The sequence below is a fragment of the Ambystoma mexicanum genome, chromosome 1p, assembly GCF_040938575.1.
Source record: "Ambystoma mexicanum isolate Mex_15411 chromosome 1p, UKY_AmexF1_1, whole genome shotgun sequence".
Lineage (NCBI taxonomy): Eukaryota > Metazoa > Chordata > Amphibia > Caudata > Ambystomatidae > Ambystoma > Ambystoma mexicanum.
The window spans coordinates 1,310,520,024-1,310,538,041 of NC_090921.1; the positions used below are offsets into that span (position 1 = coordinate 1,310,520,024).

The 18,018-nt window shown below is 43.7% G+C and overlaps 1 protein-coding gene across 2 annotated transcripts in view; it reads right to left on the reverse strand.

Annotated features, from left to right (window-relative positions):
* Positions 1-18,018, reverse strand: part of ALDH16A1 (aldehyde dehydrogenase 16 family member A1) — a 703,308-nt gene that overhangs the window by 510,966 nt on the left and 174,324 nt on the right. For both annotated transcript variants that reach the window (XM_069606350.1, XM_069606359.1), the window contains exon 4: positions 13,240-13,418. In XM_069606350.1, the coding sequence (XP_069462451.1) occupies positions 13,240-13,418 (179 nt within the window). The remainder of the gene's footprint in view (positions 1-13,239; positions 13,419-18,018) is intronic.

Below are 18,018 nucleotides of genomic sequence, written 5' to 3' on the forward strand. Positions count from 1 at the left end.
TGGAAGAGCGCCCCTAGAGGCGATCAACAGAACTCAACCAAACAGTGTTTGGGAAGAGTTCGCTCCAGGCAAAAAAGTCACACCTGAAACAGACTCCGCACCCGGCACAGAAACTAACAAGAAAAAAAAATGTCTGACACAGCCTGCTCAAAAAACACAGAAATCCAAGCAGGCTAATGGCTGCCAGACAAAAAGAAAAACTAACAAAAACCGCAATCAGCAAAAAACGATAAAAGGGAAACAGGACCCCACAAATGAAGCACTACTAAAAACCACCTTCTGCAATTCCCTGAAAGACTTTTTCTCCGGACAGGGGAAACATAAACACAATATTCTCAACGAATTAACCTACGACGAGATACTGGAGGCCCTAACTGACCCAGTGCCGACAACTAAAGCTCGCAAAATGACATCCAAGGCCCTAGACTTAGAGAAAAAAACGTTGGACATCGCCAAACAAGGTGACCAGCCTAGTCAAAACTTCAACAGCATAACACAGGACTCGACAACGCCAATTGGCAAACTCATGGACAAACCACCACCAAAAGCGGCAATCATAGACGAACACCCACAGCACTCTATTGACCCTCTGCCTCAAAAGGAAACCAAGTCACAGCTGGACGAAGATGCACCCTCCCAAGCCAATGGAACCCACTCAGAAGCAGAAACAAACATTGGATCCCAAACCAAGCCGCCGGAATCCCAAACTCCCAAAACAGCAACAAATAAAATCATTGATCAAGGACAAGACCCACCAGCTCCAGCAGTCGGAGCAGACTGGGAAATTTTGCTAACGCCCAGACCCATGAGAACAAGCACCCTAACAAGGGACCAAAGAGGAAGTTACCTGCCACACAATCAGACACAAGAAAGATCAAGATCTGAACAGCCCCAAACATCACCGGCTAGACCCGGCAGAACAAGCCTCCCTCAAAAAACAAACTCCATCAAGGAAACCAGACATGATGACCATAATGTCAGCGATAACCATAGCTCTAGCTCCTTTCGGCAAACTTTACGAGACCCTGAATGACACGCTAAAAGACAACACAACCCTAATTGCTCTCATGCATACGAAACTAATCTTTCTAGAAGGCTTCATCACGGCCAAGGAACAAGAAATAAAAACTAAAGACCATACTCCAAGAGCTGAAAAGGGAGAACAAAAACATTACTCGACAGCAGAAACGCAAACAGAGCAACCACTATGCGCCCAGATCTTCAGTTTCCGAAGCAGACTACCAGAAGAGCCCAAAATAAAGAAAATCCTGGGAACCAAAGGAAAAGAAACACGCAAGAAGAATCAGTCACCCAACCAACTCAACACAACAACAGATCTACCGACCCAATCCTCAGAAAAAAATACACTGGCAGAAAATCACACAATGACCAAAGATTCAACTACCGATTGTGGCAGACCAGAAAAAATACTTCTTCCAAAACAAACTACTTCTACTAACCGTTTAACAAAGGTAGCGGGCGCCCCTCTCTCGCAAGAACAGACATGATAACCTGTTCGGTGGTTATTAACCACTTGAGAGTTCGCAGCCACTGCTTTTACTCACTGTGCCTTTCACAGATGGGAAATATCCATTTGCATATCAGTCTTTGTCCTGCCCAGGGGCAGTCCAGCACCGAAATACAATGGCAATTCCAATCTGAACGAGAGTACCACCAGCAACCCCATACACGTTGCAGCCACTCTCGTTCAGATTGGAATTGCCATTGTATTTCGGTGCTGGACTGCCCCTGGGCAGGACAAAGACTGATATGCAAATGGATATTTCCCATCTGTGAAAGGCACAGTGAGTAAAAGCAGTGGCTGCAAACTCTCAAGTGGTTAATAACCACTGAACAGGTTATCATGTCTGTTCTTGCGAGAGAGGGGCGCCCGCTACCTTTGTAAAAATATTTGTTAAGGAACCTGGGATTGGTAACCCTAGGTCTCCTGGGGGCAACCAGACGTGGTCTCCCTCTCACTGTGCTTAGAGAGGCATCAGCTTCACCTCACTGATGATCCCCAACAAGGGTGAAACACGTGTATGGGGTTGCTGGTGGTACTCTCGTTCAGATTGGAATTGCCATTGTATTTCGGTGCTGGACTGCCCCTGGGCAGGACAAAGACTGATATGCAAATGGATATTTCCCATCTGTGAAAGGCACAGTGAGTAAAAGCAGTGGCTGCGAACTCTCAAGTGGTTAATAACCACTGAACAGGTTATCATGTCTGTTCTTGCGAGAGAGGGGCGCCCGCTACCTTTGTAAAAATATTTGTTAAGGAACCTGGGATTGGTAACCGTAGGTCTCCTGGGGGCAACCAGACGTGGTCTCCCTCTCACTGTGCTTAGAGAGGCATCAGCTTCACCTCACTGATGATCCCCAACAAGGGTGAAACACGTGTATGGGGTTGCTGGTGGTACTCTCGTTCAGATTGGAATTGCCATTGTATTTCGGTGCTGGACTGCCCCTGGGCAGGACAAAGACTGATATGCAAATGGATATTTCCCATCTGTGAAAGGCACAGTGAGTAAAAGCAGTGGCTGCGAACTCTCAAGTGGTTAATAACCACTGAACAGGTTATCATGTCTGTTCTTGCGAGAGAGGGGCGCCCGCTACCTTTGTAAAAATACTTCTACTAACCAGCAACCAAAATCACCCCCCACTCATCAACTGGGACAACAATCTATTCAAAAATCGCCAAGAACAACGGAAGACTTCTTGGCGGATACAAACTTAATGAACCTGTCCATACACTTAACGCCAGATCAAGATGCTGAAGAGGTCTCAACAATCAGCATCGACTCGACCCCACCAAAATCAAAGTAACAAACAAAAAGAAGACGAAAAAGCGCAACATCACATCGCAACACCCCCAGAGTGAACTTAAGATATCCGAAAGGACCGAACCTCTCCTCCCAACCAAAGCCAACCCTGCTAGTATCCCAAGAAAGTCAAGCCCTATTCTTGGATGAAAGATGCAACATCAACAACAAAGACACCCCCAACATTGAAAGAAATAAAACCAGGAGGTCAAAAGGAAAGAACCCCTCGACCAGACCAATAAGCCGATCCCGATCAGGAAAAAAGGCCCCTTGGAATAAGCCCAGAAAAGAATGGACCTCCCGTGCATTAAAGAAAAAGAATGATGAAAACCGCCAGACAATAATCCTCAAAATGGAACAAACAGATCACAACTTTGAAGCAGTAACTCTAAATAGAGGAACGATAATGAAAATTTTCAGAAACATCAAGTCCCTTAGACACCTGAAACCAGAAGACATCCCTCTAGTAGAACCATACCACAAAGCCCGTAAAGCAAAATCATACATACACATAAAAAAGAATGCAAGAATCACCCAGTCTAAAGAAACCGACACAGATACACGACAAATAGGCTATCTCCTGACGGAATACTGGACCGACAACCAAACACCCAACCAGCAGATCCAGTCCAGCCCGGACAACTTCTAGTCGCACCGCCTCGGAGCTAACAGAAAAGGTGATAACACCACCGGAAAGACCCCGCAAAAAAACTGTCATCCAACACTGAAAACCAGTCGAGAAGGCGAGAAAGAAATACACCAACAACTGAAACAGAGAGAACCCAGAAAGATAAACAACGACGCTGGCAAAGAAACAACAGCAGAAAAGCTCCCAACACCAAGAATCAACCTTAAAGACAAAGAACAGAAAAGGACAACCGGACTCTCCCTTGGACCAATAAAACAGCTATGGTCCTGGTTTCCCAAAACAACCCCAAACAGGCCTACTAAATAGCAACGACCAACGAGAGCAGAGAAAGATTCACCCTTAGGAAAAACAACAAACCTGCTCTCAACGACAACAACTTTGAAAATGGCATCGTGGAACACCCGAGGATTCAAACACCTGATGAAAACAGGAAAAACAAATCTAGGAGACTTCGACATTCTAGCACTACAAGAAACCTGGCTGACAACCTCGCCAGCTTTAGACGGCTACGAACTGACAACCTCAAAAGCCATAAGAGGAAAAACGGGCCGTCCATCTGGAGGCCTCCTGATCGCAGTTCGAAAAGGAAGCGGTCTGGAAATAGACAAAGAGCTATCTTCCTCACAGAACCATCTATCAATTAAGGTGAAGTGGACCCGACAAAACACGATCACAAACAAAAGCTGGGAAACCCCGATCGTAATAATAACAACGTACTGGAACCCAGACAAAATTTCAGATGACGATTTTCTTCGTATAATTGAAACAGAAATAGACGAGACCCAAATAAACTCCGAAACCACCGAATTAATTGTCTGCGGAGACCTGAACGCTAAATGTCCCCATAAAAGCTCTTACCCAACAGCACCCAACAGCGAGACAAGAGGAGACTCAAGAGGTAAAAAATGGCTAAAATTAATGGACTCCAGAAACCTCCACAACACGGCATTGCTGTCAACAACAAAACCCCTAATTCCAACTTGGGAAAGAGCATCTCAAGCGGGAACAATCAACTATATATTCGCTTCAGAAGGTATGTTAGAACTCTTAACCTCATTTGAGGTCCTACACACAGAGGAAAGCGATCATAACATCCTTCTAATATCATGGACCACACAACGCCCAGTCAAACACGTAATGTCGGAAGAAGTGGAAGTAACAACCCAAGGCAACCGCCTAAGACAGAACGCTGAAAGGATAAAAGATCTGGCACAAAACTACAAAAACAAACTTGCCAAAGAGCCTAACCGGTGTAAAACTGAACCAGACTACCAACCCCTGTTAATTCAATACCAGACAAACCCCACAACGGGTCAGAAAAAAGACAACCCCCAAAGACATCATAAGTGCGATAAACTATTGGTACTCAAGCGCCGTGCACTAAGGCAACTAAAACGCCTTGCAGCAAAATCAAGATCGATACTTATGGAAAAAAAACTAAGAGAAGAAACAGCAAAATATAAAGCTTGGTTAAAATCTTACCGCATTCTACTATAACCAACAAGACTCAGAAGAAATGCTCAAAAAGGTAATGGGAAGAAACTCGAGAGATTTCTGGTCACTCATAAAAAAGATAGACAGCAACCAGGCCAACAACCTAGCCAACACAGTGAGTGAAGAAAGATGGACGACCCACTTTTCCACCCTATTCCAAAACCCCAACAGACTACAAACCCTAAACACCGCAAACGACAATTCAAATTGGGAAGACATCTCCGACATTGAAGATATAGAAGATGCAATCCGCAAACTAAAGCCTAGTTGTGCGCCCGGACCAGATGGAATAACAAATGTAGACTTAAAAAACAACCCAAAAGAATGGGCCGAGTTTATAAGCCTTGTTTTCGAAACGGTAACAACCTCAAAATTGCTACCCCGCTCATGGACAAAGGCCACGGTAGTCCCGATCTTCAAAAAGGGCGACAGAACTGATCCCACTAACTACCGCCCAATAGCACTATTAGATACCATCGGGAAAATCTTTGGCTCACTGTTGCTAAAAGGCTTCCAAAGGTGGGCTTCAACCTCACCCAGCTGGGATCCCCTCCAATCAGGCTTTACGAAGAACACTGGTACACAAGTAAACATCATGATACTTAATATCATAAAGAACAAAACTCGAGCACAGCAACGTAAGGTCTTCATAGCCTTTGTGGACTTTACACAGGCCTTTGACAAAATCGACCGAAGCAGGCTATGGGCCAAACTGGAACAATGGAAATGCCCACCCCAATTACTAAAGCCTATAAAGGCACTGCATCAAGACACATCAATGAGGGTAAAACTAAACCACGCTGGAACTCTATCAAAAGAAATCAAAATCAGCAGAGGCGTAAAGCAAGGATGCCCGTTGGCTCCAGCACTTTTTACGGCTTTCATTGGGATTACAAAGACTTTGGTAAAGATCTCAGAACCTTCGCACCAAAACTGGGTGATATCCCAACTCCAAGGCTTCTCTACGCAGATGATATTATACTCCTTGATCAAACCCCTGTTGGGCTGCAACGCCAACTAAACAACTTAGCAAACTATATTTCAGAAAACAACCTCGAAATAAACAAGGAGAAAACAAAAATTCTGATCCTCGAGAAATCAACTGCTAGAAAAAAAACATTCCACTGGTCAATTGAGAACACCAAAATTGAAGTGGTAAAAGAGCTCAAATATCTTGGAGTACTAATTGACAGCTCAGGCAACGAAGTAAGAATGCAACACAATCTTTGGGAAAAGACCAGAAAACTAACAGCTCTGGGTCGAGCAATGGACAGGAAATTTGGCCGCTTCTCTTTGCTCCCAATCAAAGTTTTTCAAGTGCAAAGTGGTTCCAGCGCCGACATATGGTGGGGAAGCCTTCCTGACAATCCCAAAAACCATCTGGGACAAGTTGGAGGGCTACTTTTGGCGAGAAGTAATGCAATTCCCAAAATCAACAGCGATAGCGGCAATCCGAAGAGAACTAGGACTAACTTCATTGAAAGCGACAGTGGATGCAAATGAAATGTTGCTATACAGGAAAATAATCATGCCAGATGCTCCAAGTCAGTACAAACTAATCAATCAAGAAATTCAAAGAGGAAACTGCAAATCGTTAGCCGCCTGGGCAAAAAAAAAGGAAAATACTCTGATAGAACTCGGTTTCACCAAAGAAGAACTTTTCCTCACCCCCAACAAAATCAAAAAGAAAATGGATCTACAAGACTGGATACTCACGCAAGAAAAAGCAACAACAAATAAACTTCTTGCCCATTTGCCGCAACACACAAAAAAACTAAACGATCACCCACTAATCGGGAGAAGATTTCCTGACAAAACAACAAGACAACTGTTTTTAAGGGCACGACTAAACCTCTTACCAACAAATGAAATTAGAGCATTGAGAGGTCTGTCCAACGTGAGTACTTGCAGACTGTGCAAAGATCCCACACAAACCGAAACAATACGCCATCTTTTAATATCCTGCACAAAAACAATCGACCTAAGTCAAGCTTGTTTACTCCCGCTACTAAAGCCCTCTGTTTTACGAGAAGAAGTCGTCTGGTGGAACCGACTCATAAGTGGAAACAAAACATCTTGGACGATTGCAGCAGCAAAGATCATAGACTTATCCTTGGCAAAATGCCTCAAAGAAGATAACCTCCAAGCATCTGTAAATCAAACGTTTTTACCCGCAGAGTAACTCACTCCCAACACAAAAGACGAAGATCCCTCCTGCACAGACCGAGCAGCTTTTTGTAAAATCAAAGAAATTTGATTAAAAAAAAATTAAAGAAAATTAAAAATTAAAATAAAATAAAAGACGGGGGTTCACCTGTTGCAGGTGGGCACGTACTTCTTCCTGCTGGATCTAGAGGACACAGTGATCGAGCTGGGTTTAGAAATTTTTTTTAAGTGTAAAAAAGTGGGAGAATGGTGGTGGGGAAGGAGCAATAACCCCTCCTTGCAGTGGCGGTCACACAGATGATCAAGCAGAGCAGGAGACTCTTTGCAGAATAAATGACGGTGAACAATCAACCCCTTGTATAGCCTGACACAGCAGGGGGCGGAGAGGTCTGTAAAGACGCGCACCCCCAGCTTCCAGCCTGGGATGGTGGAACAAAAGAAACAACGGCGCTCCCCAGAGCCCAATACCGGGCACACATGATTCATCCCGAGCGGGAGGCTCAGGAAGGTTGTAGCGGTGGAGGGGGTGCGAGACCTGCATTATGGACGAAATTGTGCATTAGCCAAATAAGACTGATGGGATATGGGGGTGCAGGAGTAGAGACATTTTTTAAGAATATGCGATGCCGATCGTCAGATGTTGACATATGCGTAAATAAATAATAGAATTGCAGCCTTGTTTTTCCAAGAATACGCCTGGGTCTGATTTTGTGAAAATCAGGGGGGAAAAGCACAAGGTAATGGAGAATATGGAAAGGAGGGGGCAAACGATGCCGGACTGTGTATGTTAACCGGAAGACCTGCTTTTGTCGTCCCGAAGATATTTTTTTTCTCCATGTTACATCGTAACATTTTGTCCTTTAAACTGCCTTGAGAATTGCGTTGGCTTTCACTGCTGATCAGGTTTTAGAAGTGGTCATTTTAGAAGCATCTCATACATCATTTGTAACTCTAACATTGTATTGGCAACCAGCAGATAAAGCGTGCCATTTTATGAAGAGCTTAGAATGGTCCAAAAAGGAGTGGGTATTGATAAAACTCATTTTATGGACTAAGATCACCATTCACATTGAAAGCATTAGTGCTTTTTCAGAGGTGTGATGAATCTGGCATTATGATCACTCTTTCCTGGGGAAAGTCTCTCCCCCTCTGCCAGGGACGGCTGCCTGACTCTACCCCAGGTGGCGGCTACCTGTGGGAGAACCACATGGAGAGAGGCAACCCTTTGGGGAGGAGTGAAGAATCCCCAGATAAGACACGGTATGTCCCTCATACCCAACTGCCCAATAACCCACCCATCATGGCCCGAACCGTTAAGTCATACTGTTATACTAGAGCAGAAACTGTGACAGAATAATTGTTAACTGTATGCTCATAGCCCCCTTTATAGTACTGAGACGAAGAAGAGGGATGGAGTAATGAGGATGACCAGAAGTGGTAAGCCATCTCCAGGCTCTAGTCTTTGGAAAATGCTAACCAATGCCGGGAAGTTTAAAACTGACACAGCTGAACAGAACAGGGGAGAGAGGGAGAGACTGAAGCTGAATCAGACTTGTTCCGATGATGGTGTTTGTGCAGAGGGGACCTGGCCTAGCAGTTCGGGCTGGGCTGCTCCCATTGGTGGCAGTACCCGACTGATTTGCATATGGCTGGACTGATTTTGAAATGGTGTTGTGGAACGTTGCCCAGAGCAATGTCAGTGGTTCAGATTAATTCAAAACCTTCCACCCATCATTTTTTTGATTACTGCTGCTGGTGGGACACAAGAGGCAAGCAGACTGCAGGACGCAGCACAGAGGCCAACGAGAACGGCGTGCAGAGAGACCAAGCCGAGAGAAGTTTGCTGCCATTTTGCCACAGGCAGCTGGAGTTGCAAGAAGCAGAGGAATGCAAAGTGGGAACCAAGCGACCAAAAGAACATACTCGCACTCAGCTGGCCGAGAGCTGAGAAGATGGAAAGACGTGAGGAACGCTGAAGCTGCCAGTAAAGACTGGTAAACCCAGAGAGAGCGAATGGGATACCGGGGCGCTTCAGTGCATATACCACGTACAGTCGACAATTCAAGAGAGCCAAGGAAAGGAACTGAAGTGATTGATACGAATATTGTTAAGAAAGGGTCAGTGACCCAGTACTTGAAAAGCATTATTTCCTGGATGTAAGAGAATGAATGGAGAACGGAAAAGCCCTGGTAGGATAGTGAGCCAGACAAACAGTGAGTCTGGTACTCTCGCCCAAGAAAGGACAGAAAAAGCCCTGGCAGGAAAGCAAACCAGGCATTGTGCGATTCTCTGACCCCGAAGCCAAGTGCGATAGCCTGGCAGCAAAGTAAACGAGGGGCAAGAAGAGAAGTGAGAAAACTCAGAGGTAAAAGCCCACTTTAAAATTGTGGAACAGTGATAACCAGTATAAAAAGGAAATAACCATACCGCTTTTAAGGATAATTAAAATGGCAATACCCTGGCAGGAGAGTACACTAGAGGTAGGAAAAGGATTGAGTAAGCTTAGGGATAAAAACAAACCCTGCTTGAAATTGTGGAACAGTGACCTTCAATTCAAAAAGGAAAGAACCATGCCCTTTGAAGGATATATGAAACTCAGAGACCAAAAGAAGAATTAAAACTGCAAGTATGCTGACACGAGAGTACAATAGGGGTAGAAAAAAGACTGAGCAGGCTCAGGGGTCAAACCCTGTCCTTGAAATTGTGGAACAGTGACAATCAATGGAAACGGGAAGAACCATACCCCTTTAAGGCTGATCGAGATTCAGAAAGTGAGAGATTGAAAGATGCAAAAGAACTTTGTGCTTAAGGGAGACTCGCTGGGAGCGGGGGGTTGTTTCCCTTGAAACTGTGAAATAAAGCATTGAATGAAAGGAGAAATGCAGGAGGAAGTGTTGTCCCCATGTAAAGTAGTGGATCATCATTGATCTGTTTTGGGAAGTACCTGATAGACCGTGGAAGACCAGAAGAAACATAGGGGAAGGGAGGACCCATTATTTCTTTCCTGTACCTTAAAAGTTTATGTTTGGAACTTTGAAAAAAAGCTACCAGTATATAGTTTACAGAAATCCGTGAATTGCACAGTATATTGAGTTTAGCGTGCAAGGGTCAGTTTAAGGTTTTGGACACAGGACGGAGGACGCTCATTTGTTGAGCATCCTGACACAGACATTCCTTAGTTTTGTTGAGACAGAGAAAGCCCTCTTAATTAGGGATAGGCAGGATTCCTCAAAACTCTCATATTATTTTGACAATAAAAGTTATATTTCAATCTGAAATCTGTTACTGTGTCTGAGTCTTTACTCTTGACCCCTTAGAAGCCAAATCCAGAAGTTGGCTTGCAATAAAACGTACTTCAGTGGTGCCACATCATGTCATCAGCAAGTTATGCCAGGGGACTACCCGCCCCTGGCAAGTAGTGAGACAATCGTTTTGCTGCAAGTCAACGAAGGAGCCCATCCAGTGCTCACTGCATGTGTCCAGATCCAGAAGCAAGGTGTCCAAAAAAAAGAGGAGAGGCATGGCAACATGACATCCTGTGGATCACGCACTACATAGCCGCATTTAAGCAAGTCAAGAGGATGTCATGACGGGGCAAAGGACACTCAAACAAACCTTCAAAATACCTTTTGAAAATGTAATAGTTCTAATAAAAATGCAGAAAGTGCCCTTGCGAGTAGCAACATTTCTCCGGCGAAGCAGACTTGATAGATTCTCCCCATAATCCTAACATGCCGGCGGAGCACAAATACAACTGTCCTTCACTGGGGGCAGAAGAAAATGTACTTGTGCCTTATTGCACAGGGCATGTGAAAATGTCAGCCTATTATGAAGCCATTCATTATTTTCACACTGATGGGCTACAATGGTCGGCATTTCAGCCAGAGTGCAGACAAAATTCGGACCGACTAATAGCCAAAATCTTTCTTGCACGCAATGCAAAAATCATAAAAAGCGGAGAACGTTTGCCTGTCCAATGATGCCGGGGTCGTGCAAAAAAGTGCATTTTTCACCACTGGACAGAAAGTCGAAGAAGAGGTACGATTATTTTCCGAATCCTCCATTCCTTTCTTCAGTATGAAAATCTCCAATTATGGCCAAGCCTACTTGCAAGGATGTACAGATGAACAAGTTACTCTCTTACCTGGTAACGTTCTTTCGATGGGATGGTCCGACGACGTATTCCATATCTATGACATGTAATCAGCACAGCTGTGGTGATTACATGTCATAGATATGAAATACGTCGGAGGACCCAATCCCCTCGAAATGAACTTTGCTTACTTAAAGATGAAAAAGAAGAGCAAAGTTCCTCTTTTATTGTGGTTGTGGGAAATCATTGGTCACAACCAATATCCGCAGTGTTTGCTCACTCAGTACTAACCTAAGTGGGTTGATCTGCAAGCACAAGTGGAATTTACCTCTAGAAATGTCATCTGTGTCTGTTTCCAGGATCCGGTGCTGTTTCGTTCATCAGGCCAATCCGGATCCGGTGCTGTTCAGTTCATCAGGCCAATCACACTGCAGTTCCTTCAGCAATTTATTTTGTTGAGCAGGCATGAGGCATTGGATCTCTGACGTGTACCAAATTTTTCTTAGGCCATCCACTCCACAAAAAAGGTTTTGGAAAACCAGGTTTGGAATACTGTACATGGTCGAGTTGTTGGCAAAGGACATGGGAAAACCGGGAGGTCATAAAACGCGTTCAGGTTTGTGGGTTTACTCTGAGTTCTTAAATCAGGATTTAAAAGCAGACCATGCAATTCCTCTGCCTCGCGTTAATGTGCACAATTCTGTCACATATGCGGAGTGTGCCACAAAGCACTGTGTGCACTAACTGATAGATCTCTAGTGGGGCACTGTGTCACATCTATATAGTCCCTTGCTCCTTTAAGCACTATAATTGCATCACAAGGAGAGGAATAGGCCAAAGAGCTGGGTACATTTAGGAACCACCTCTGAGGTAAATCAACTATAAGAGCTGCAGGAGGTATTTTGCTAATATGGTGGCCTCAAGTAGTGGAAGCTATGCCCGGGACAGTGCAGGTAGAGGCCCGAGCTGGAGAAACGCAAGGGCTCACAAAGCTGCCATGAAAGAAAGGAGCACAAGTCATAATTATGGCAACCATCCAAGCATTGGAAGGGGCAACTATCTTTTCAGATGAACCCTGCTAGACTTCACACAGTTTGAACTTGCACATTGCCCACTGTACACAATCTTCTATGTTATCAATCAATGTACTGTAAAGTCAGTCAAGTTCTTCTGCTGAAGAGCTTATGAAGGTCTAGTTTCGCCTCCCGGATGTCACATTCCTATTGCTGTCAGCTGATGCCCAAACATACAGTAAGCCATACTCTAAGCCCATTGGCCCCGATAGCATTTCTTTCTCAAGTCGTTCAGCATCCTTCCTCCAAGCCTGCATGCACGCTTTCTTTTCTCATTATTTAGGGGACATGTGCCAGGGTGCAGAAAACTGTACCTGCTACAATTTATACTGTAGGCCGCAAAGGATAGACCGTTGCTCAAGGTAAACCTCACCAAGGCATAGCTAAGCAGGATGGGCCTATGCTCATCCAGCCTTACGCACAAAGCGGGGGTGTCCATAATGTCAAGTACAGAATAGAAGGATGCAGGGAGAGGGCAGAGGTGGGGGCAATATCATAGGTGCCCTCTATTAGGATAGATCAAGAACAAAGGCAGGCGGCTTGGCGGGATCATGGAAAAGGGAGGCGACTCAGATCAAAGAGGACAAACCTTCAGGAACGAAAGGGTCTGAGCGTAGATTCGATCACAGCATTAGGCAGGACAATAGGGTAGTCCTTTAGAATAGTAGACTTTGCAAAGAGGTACTACAGCTGGAATGTTTGAAGAACTTGCAGGGTTCAGGAAATAGAAGAGTTTGGAGATGTGTGAAGGACATGGATGATGCAAGGTCCAGCCAGTGCACAGGGCCATCCGAGCAGAATACAGAACATATTAAAATAACTTATTAGATTCAAACTATTTAGCCAATAGAAGAATAGCACAATACAAATAGCAAGCGTGTGCTACTTTTGCCATGCCTCTAATACAATGCTGAGCATCAAGCAGTAGGCATGCAGACTCACCCAGAGGCTTCCAGCCCCTCATCTCGGTGTCCCTTAGCTGGGCCCAGCCGGCATGATGGTAGAAATGGCGTACCACCAGGGGCAGGTCGCAGTCCCTGGACTCTCGAATAGGCTTGCCATTGTCCAGGCTCTCCAGCACACTCAGGAGGCGCTGGTGCTTCTGCACAGTGCGGGCAATGCTGGTGGAAGGTGAAAGAGAGACGAGCATGAGTGGGCTACAAATGCGGTTGGCACAGACACGGGAGGAGGCTGGAAGTGAGGGGGAGGGGGTAGAAGACACGAGCAGAGCACTCCTGGGAAAGGGAAGAGAACGACTTAAAGGAAGAAAGAGCGAGAGAGAAACAAGTAGAGAGAAAAGGAGAAAAAGGAGGTACAATATGTTTCAGAAAAGGGATCTAAAACCAGTGGTCTTAAGAAATACGCCCTCTAATGTGATCTCACCAAAAACGGATACATGCAAACGCTAAAGCGGCAGCTATTTCTGGAAAATAAGATGATGTTAAAACAAACACAGAGGTTATGAAGTAGTTGGCGATCATGAGAAGACGTTGTGTGTTTGTTGGAAAGTGTCAACAAAAAATCAAAAATAGCTATGCTCCCTCTCACAGAAGCAACTATTTAAGATTTGGACCTAATCCGCATCTGATGGTGCCAGCATACGAGTTATTATCAATACCTTCTTTTTCTCAGACATCCTCAATATCCCTGCATCAACGTCAAATTGTGAGCTTAATTTCTTTTTCTTTTCTTTTTTTATTTAGTGTTATCAACTTCACAATTAAACCTTTTTTCCATTTTTATGGAGACACGATTTTATTAAATTTTGAGATGCTCTTGACAACTACCGGACTGTGCCGGCACACATCAACATAATAGAACATCAACTGGCAAACCAAGAATCATCTGCCGCCCTTTCCCCTCCAATTTATCCAATCATTTCACCATGAGTGAGCTTAATCAATATATCCAGCCAAGCCAGATTCGAGGCCAGCTTCCAATCCACTGTTCTAGGTAATCCTCAGTAGCAGACTGAATAATATCTTGTTAATGAAGAAGGGGGTCCAATTCATGTATTGTGGGTTTCTTTAGAAACGGCTTCAATCCCCTTATCCCATCTAAAAGAGGGCAAAACATGTGCTGTTATTCTAGAACAGGATGTATTTTAGATTAAAACCAGCAATGTAGCAGCAAGGTCCAGGTGAAAAGATCATCACTCTTAGCCAAACGGTGCAAAAACAGAAAGCGACTGACCATCACCAAAGAAGAAACAAAAGGCAATATAAGAGGGTGTTAAAAGTTTAATGAGAGAAATAATAACATTGGCAAAATCTTGGGGATTCAATGTGCACATGAAAAAACATATTTCATTATCTATGGGCAGCTTGGAACCCTTTCTTGAACCAATCAATTAAGCATTTCGTAGGTATTATTATATGCTCTATAGAGAGGCAGGGCTAGTAATTGACACCACATGTGAAACATATCATTTACGGAGTCACTGGGCCTCATTAGGACCCAGGCGGTAAGGGGTTTACGGCGGCGTAAACAGCGCCGACCCTTACCGCCTGATTCCGAGGTCCCTTAGCGCCATGGAGGTTTTAACACCTGCTTTTAGCAGGTGTTAAAATCCATGGCGCTAAGGGACCTTGTTGTTAATTACGCCACCGTAATTTACGGTGGCGTAATTAACGCCTTCCCCACTCCCATTATGCCCTATGGGGCAAAAATGGGAATGGGGAAGGGTAAATGGGTTAATGGGGACTTACCGCCCCACTCACCTCGGAATGGGACGGTAAGTCCGCCAACCACCATGGCGTAAACGTAGTTTACGCCATGGTGGTAAAGGTACGACCCAGGCGGTAACTTACCGCCTGGGTCGTAATGAGGCCCACTGAATACCCTGACTATAGAGAAACACAACATGCTGGCAAACGTGGGTTTAAAGAGTTGGCGCTACATGTGCGTTGGCCTAAACATTTAAATTCAAAGAATTCATTTATTACGATGGATTACATTGAATTTAACAGGGTTTTTGCTCCTTGGGAAAATCTGACCAGCTGTGGGGTTTTTTTCCATTTAAAAAAACAAAAAGGGTGCCTATATATGTATTTTATTTTGACCTCTCTCTCGGTCATCATTATTGAGGTTCACCTTAGTATACTAGCAGAGCTGATGTAGTAATACTTGGGCAAACTGGCTGGTTTCTGAAAGTTTCATAGACTGTTGTAATCAGCCCTACAGATAAGAGGTGCATCGGCCACTTTTACTCCCTAAAAATAAAAATAGGGAGTAAAAATACTGCCAAATAAAAAAGGAAAAAGACACAGAATCTTGTGCCCCTGCTTTCACCCTCACAGCTCCATGGATATGTTTGGACTAGCAGTGCACATAGCACGACAGGAAGTAACAATTTTAACTGTCGTATTGGAAGAAGTAAACATGTATCTTTTAATGTGCATAAATAACTAGGTGCAAAGAAATCAATATTACAAGACAAAAATCAATTTTTCAGCTAAGACATCATATTCTTACTTGCTTATTAAAAAAAAAACTCCCATTGGGAATTGGGCTTACATTTTTACTCCCTAAAAAAATCATTACACTCCCAACTTTAAAAAAATAGGGAGTAAAATACTCCCACATCCCAATTTTATCTGGAGCACTGGATGCAATGTCCATGCTCACGTCAAAGACCGGATCGTCACGGTGGGTATCGCCTTAATCCATGAACTGCCAATGACCGTCATGGCCACAGAGCTTGAAAAGTCTTGAGATTGTGCTTGATAGGAAGATTTATGGGCAACTCATAATGTATGAAACACACCACAGGTAACGCTAGTTATTGTTAGTACTCTAATGGAAATCACATGAATAAAACAGGAAACTCAATAAGGCCGCCCACTTAGAGGTCTCCTTTGCAAACCTATACATGTGCTGAGAAATACAGAATAAACCACCAATATACCTATACTGAGAGTGAATAGATGGTTCCTGCCTTGCAGTGTTGTAAGCAAACAAACCAGAGAAGTAATCCAGAAACATCCTATATCAAGACTGAGAAATTATTGATAAATTGGTGGTTTGCTTCCACATACGGAATCACTCATCAGAAAACAGCAATATTTTCTGTATGAACACAGCGTCTAAAAACGCTTGCGAGTTAAGATTGCCTCCTCGAGCAATACAATGTACAAGTTAACCTTAAAAAAAACACCTAAGAAAGAAACAAGAGAGCACAAAAGCGAGCAAACCAAGTTTGACACTTACTGGAAGAATCAACACAGAAAATGTTAACATCCACTGACAAACATATCTAATGTAAGCCCATAAACTGCCTTGTCGCTACTTTCAAAAGGTCTGTGACTTCACGGTTACGTTTACATGGAATAATGAAGCCAATGTGCTTCATCAATTAATATCCTAAAACAAATCTACACAGGAGCTGTGCGACAGCAGATTTGAAAATAGAACTATCAGCCAACAATTTTGCAAGCCTCAAATATTTACCGGTTAAGCAGTCAGACCATTACTGCATGAACCTTTTGTGAAATAATCTTCAATACAATTTCCACTGTATTTTTTTTAAAAAGGTCTGATTAAAAAGGTAATCTGTATTGTGCAAGGAATTGTGTGGAATTCACTTACAAATGTAAGATTCTAGAAACAGGAATACAAATTTTAAGTTGCAAGCCATTAGCCAGCCATAAAAAGTCACTGGCCACCTCGCTTCTACACAGACGCACAAAACACCATTTAAAACTTGCAAAGAGTTAATTATCACTATCCAATGGGATGAAATTTTGCGCTCTGCTTAATATATCAGAATTACCTATTTTTGGGTAATCATTTGCTCTCTGCCATAATGTCACATTCATAAAACTGGTGTAACCGAACAAGTAGGATTCATTGACATTCAAAAGAAAGTGTTGTAATAGTAAATATATGACCAAATAAAATGTATTGCTTGTATCCAATCTTTTTTGATATTGCACTCTTTTCAACCAGTAGCTAAAAAGGCACTCTTTGGGGGTTAAGATCCCCACATTTCTTCCCTGGCTTATTGAGGATAGTTCATGAAATTGTCATGTCATTGCACCTTTCTATGGGTAAATCCCGGCATCACCATCCCTGGACCGCCTAAATGTGGGCCATGTGTCAGATAACACTGGGCCCTGGGACAGTCAGACTTAACCACCTTCTAGGCAAAGACCTTAGAGGTACTGCTCCCACCACAAAGCTAGTAGTCTCTCCAAGCACACATGTCCCAACCAGGCAAATCTCTTTCTGCCCCTTTCTTTGGCACCCCTCCTCCTCCTGATCGCTTGCCACTTGCTTCTCCCTGGTCGGGATCAAGAGTAAGACTAGGACACAGTGGCATGTTAGGCTTTGGTTATATACTTATTTCCAGAAAAGAATAAAAAGGTTTGGGAGAAATACTAAGAAGGGTTTCCCTGCCTCAACAAAACTAAGGACCGTCTGTGTCAGGATGTTAAACAAGAGAGCACATGTCGTCCTGTGTCCAAAAACCATAAACTGACCGTTACACTGTAAACGCAGTATAATGTGCAAATGGTGATTCTGGTACGCTATGTACTTGTAGCTTTCTTTCGGTTCTCAACGTAAAGGTGCCAAACAGAAAGGAAATAAAGTTAAACCAGGAAAAGGTCCCCCACTTACCCTATAATCCTTATGGTAGATTATATGTCAATTGATCACAGTTGAATTTCTCACACTCTTTCCTCTCACGACCCGTGGTATACTCTCCTAACAGGGTATTTG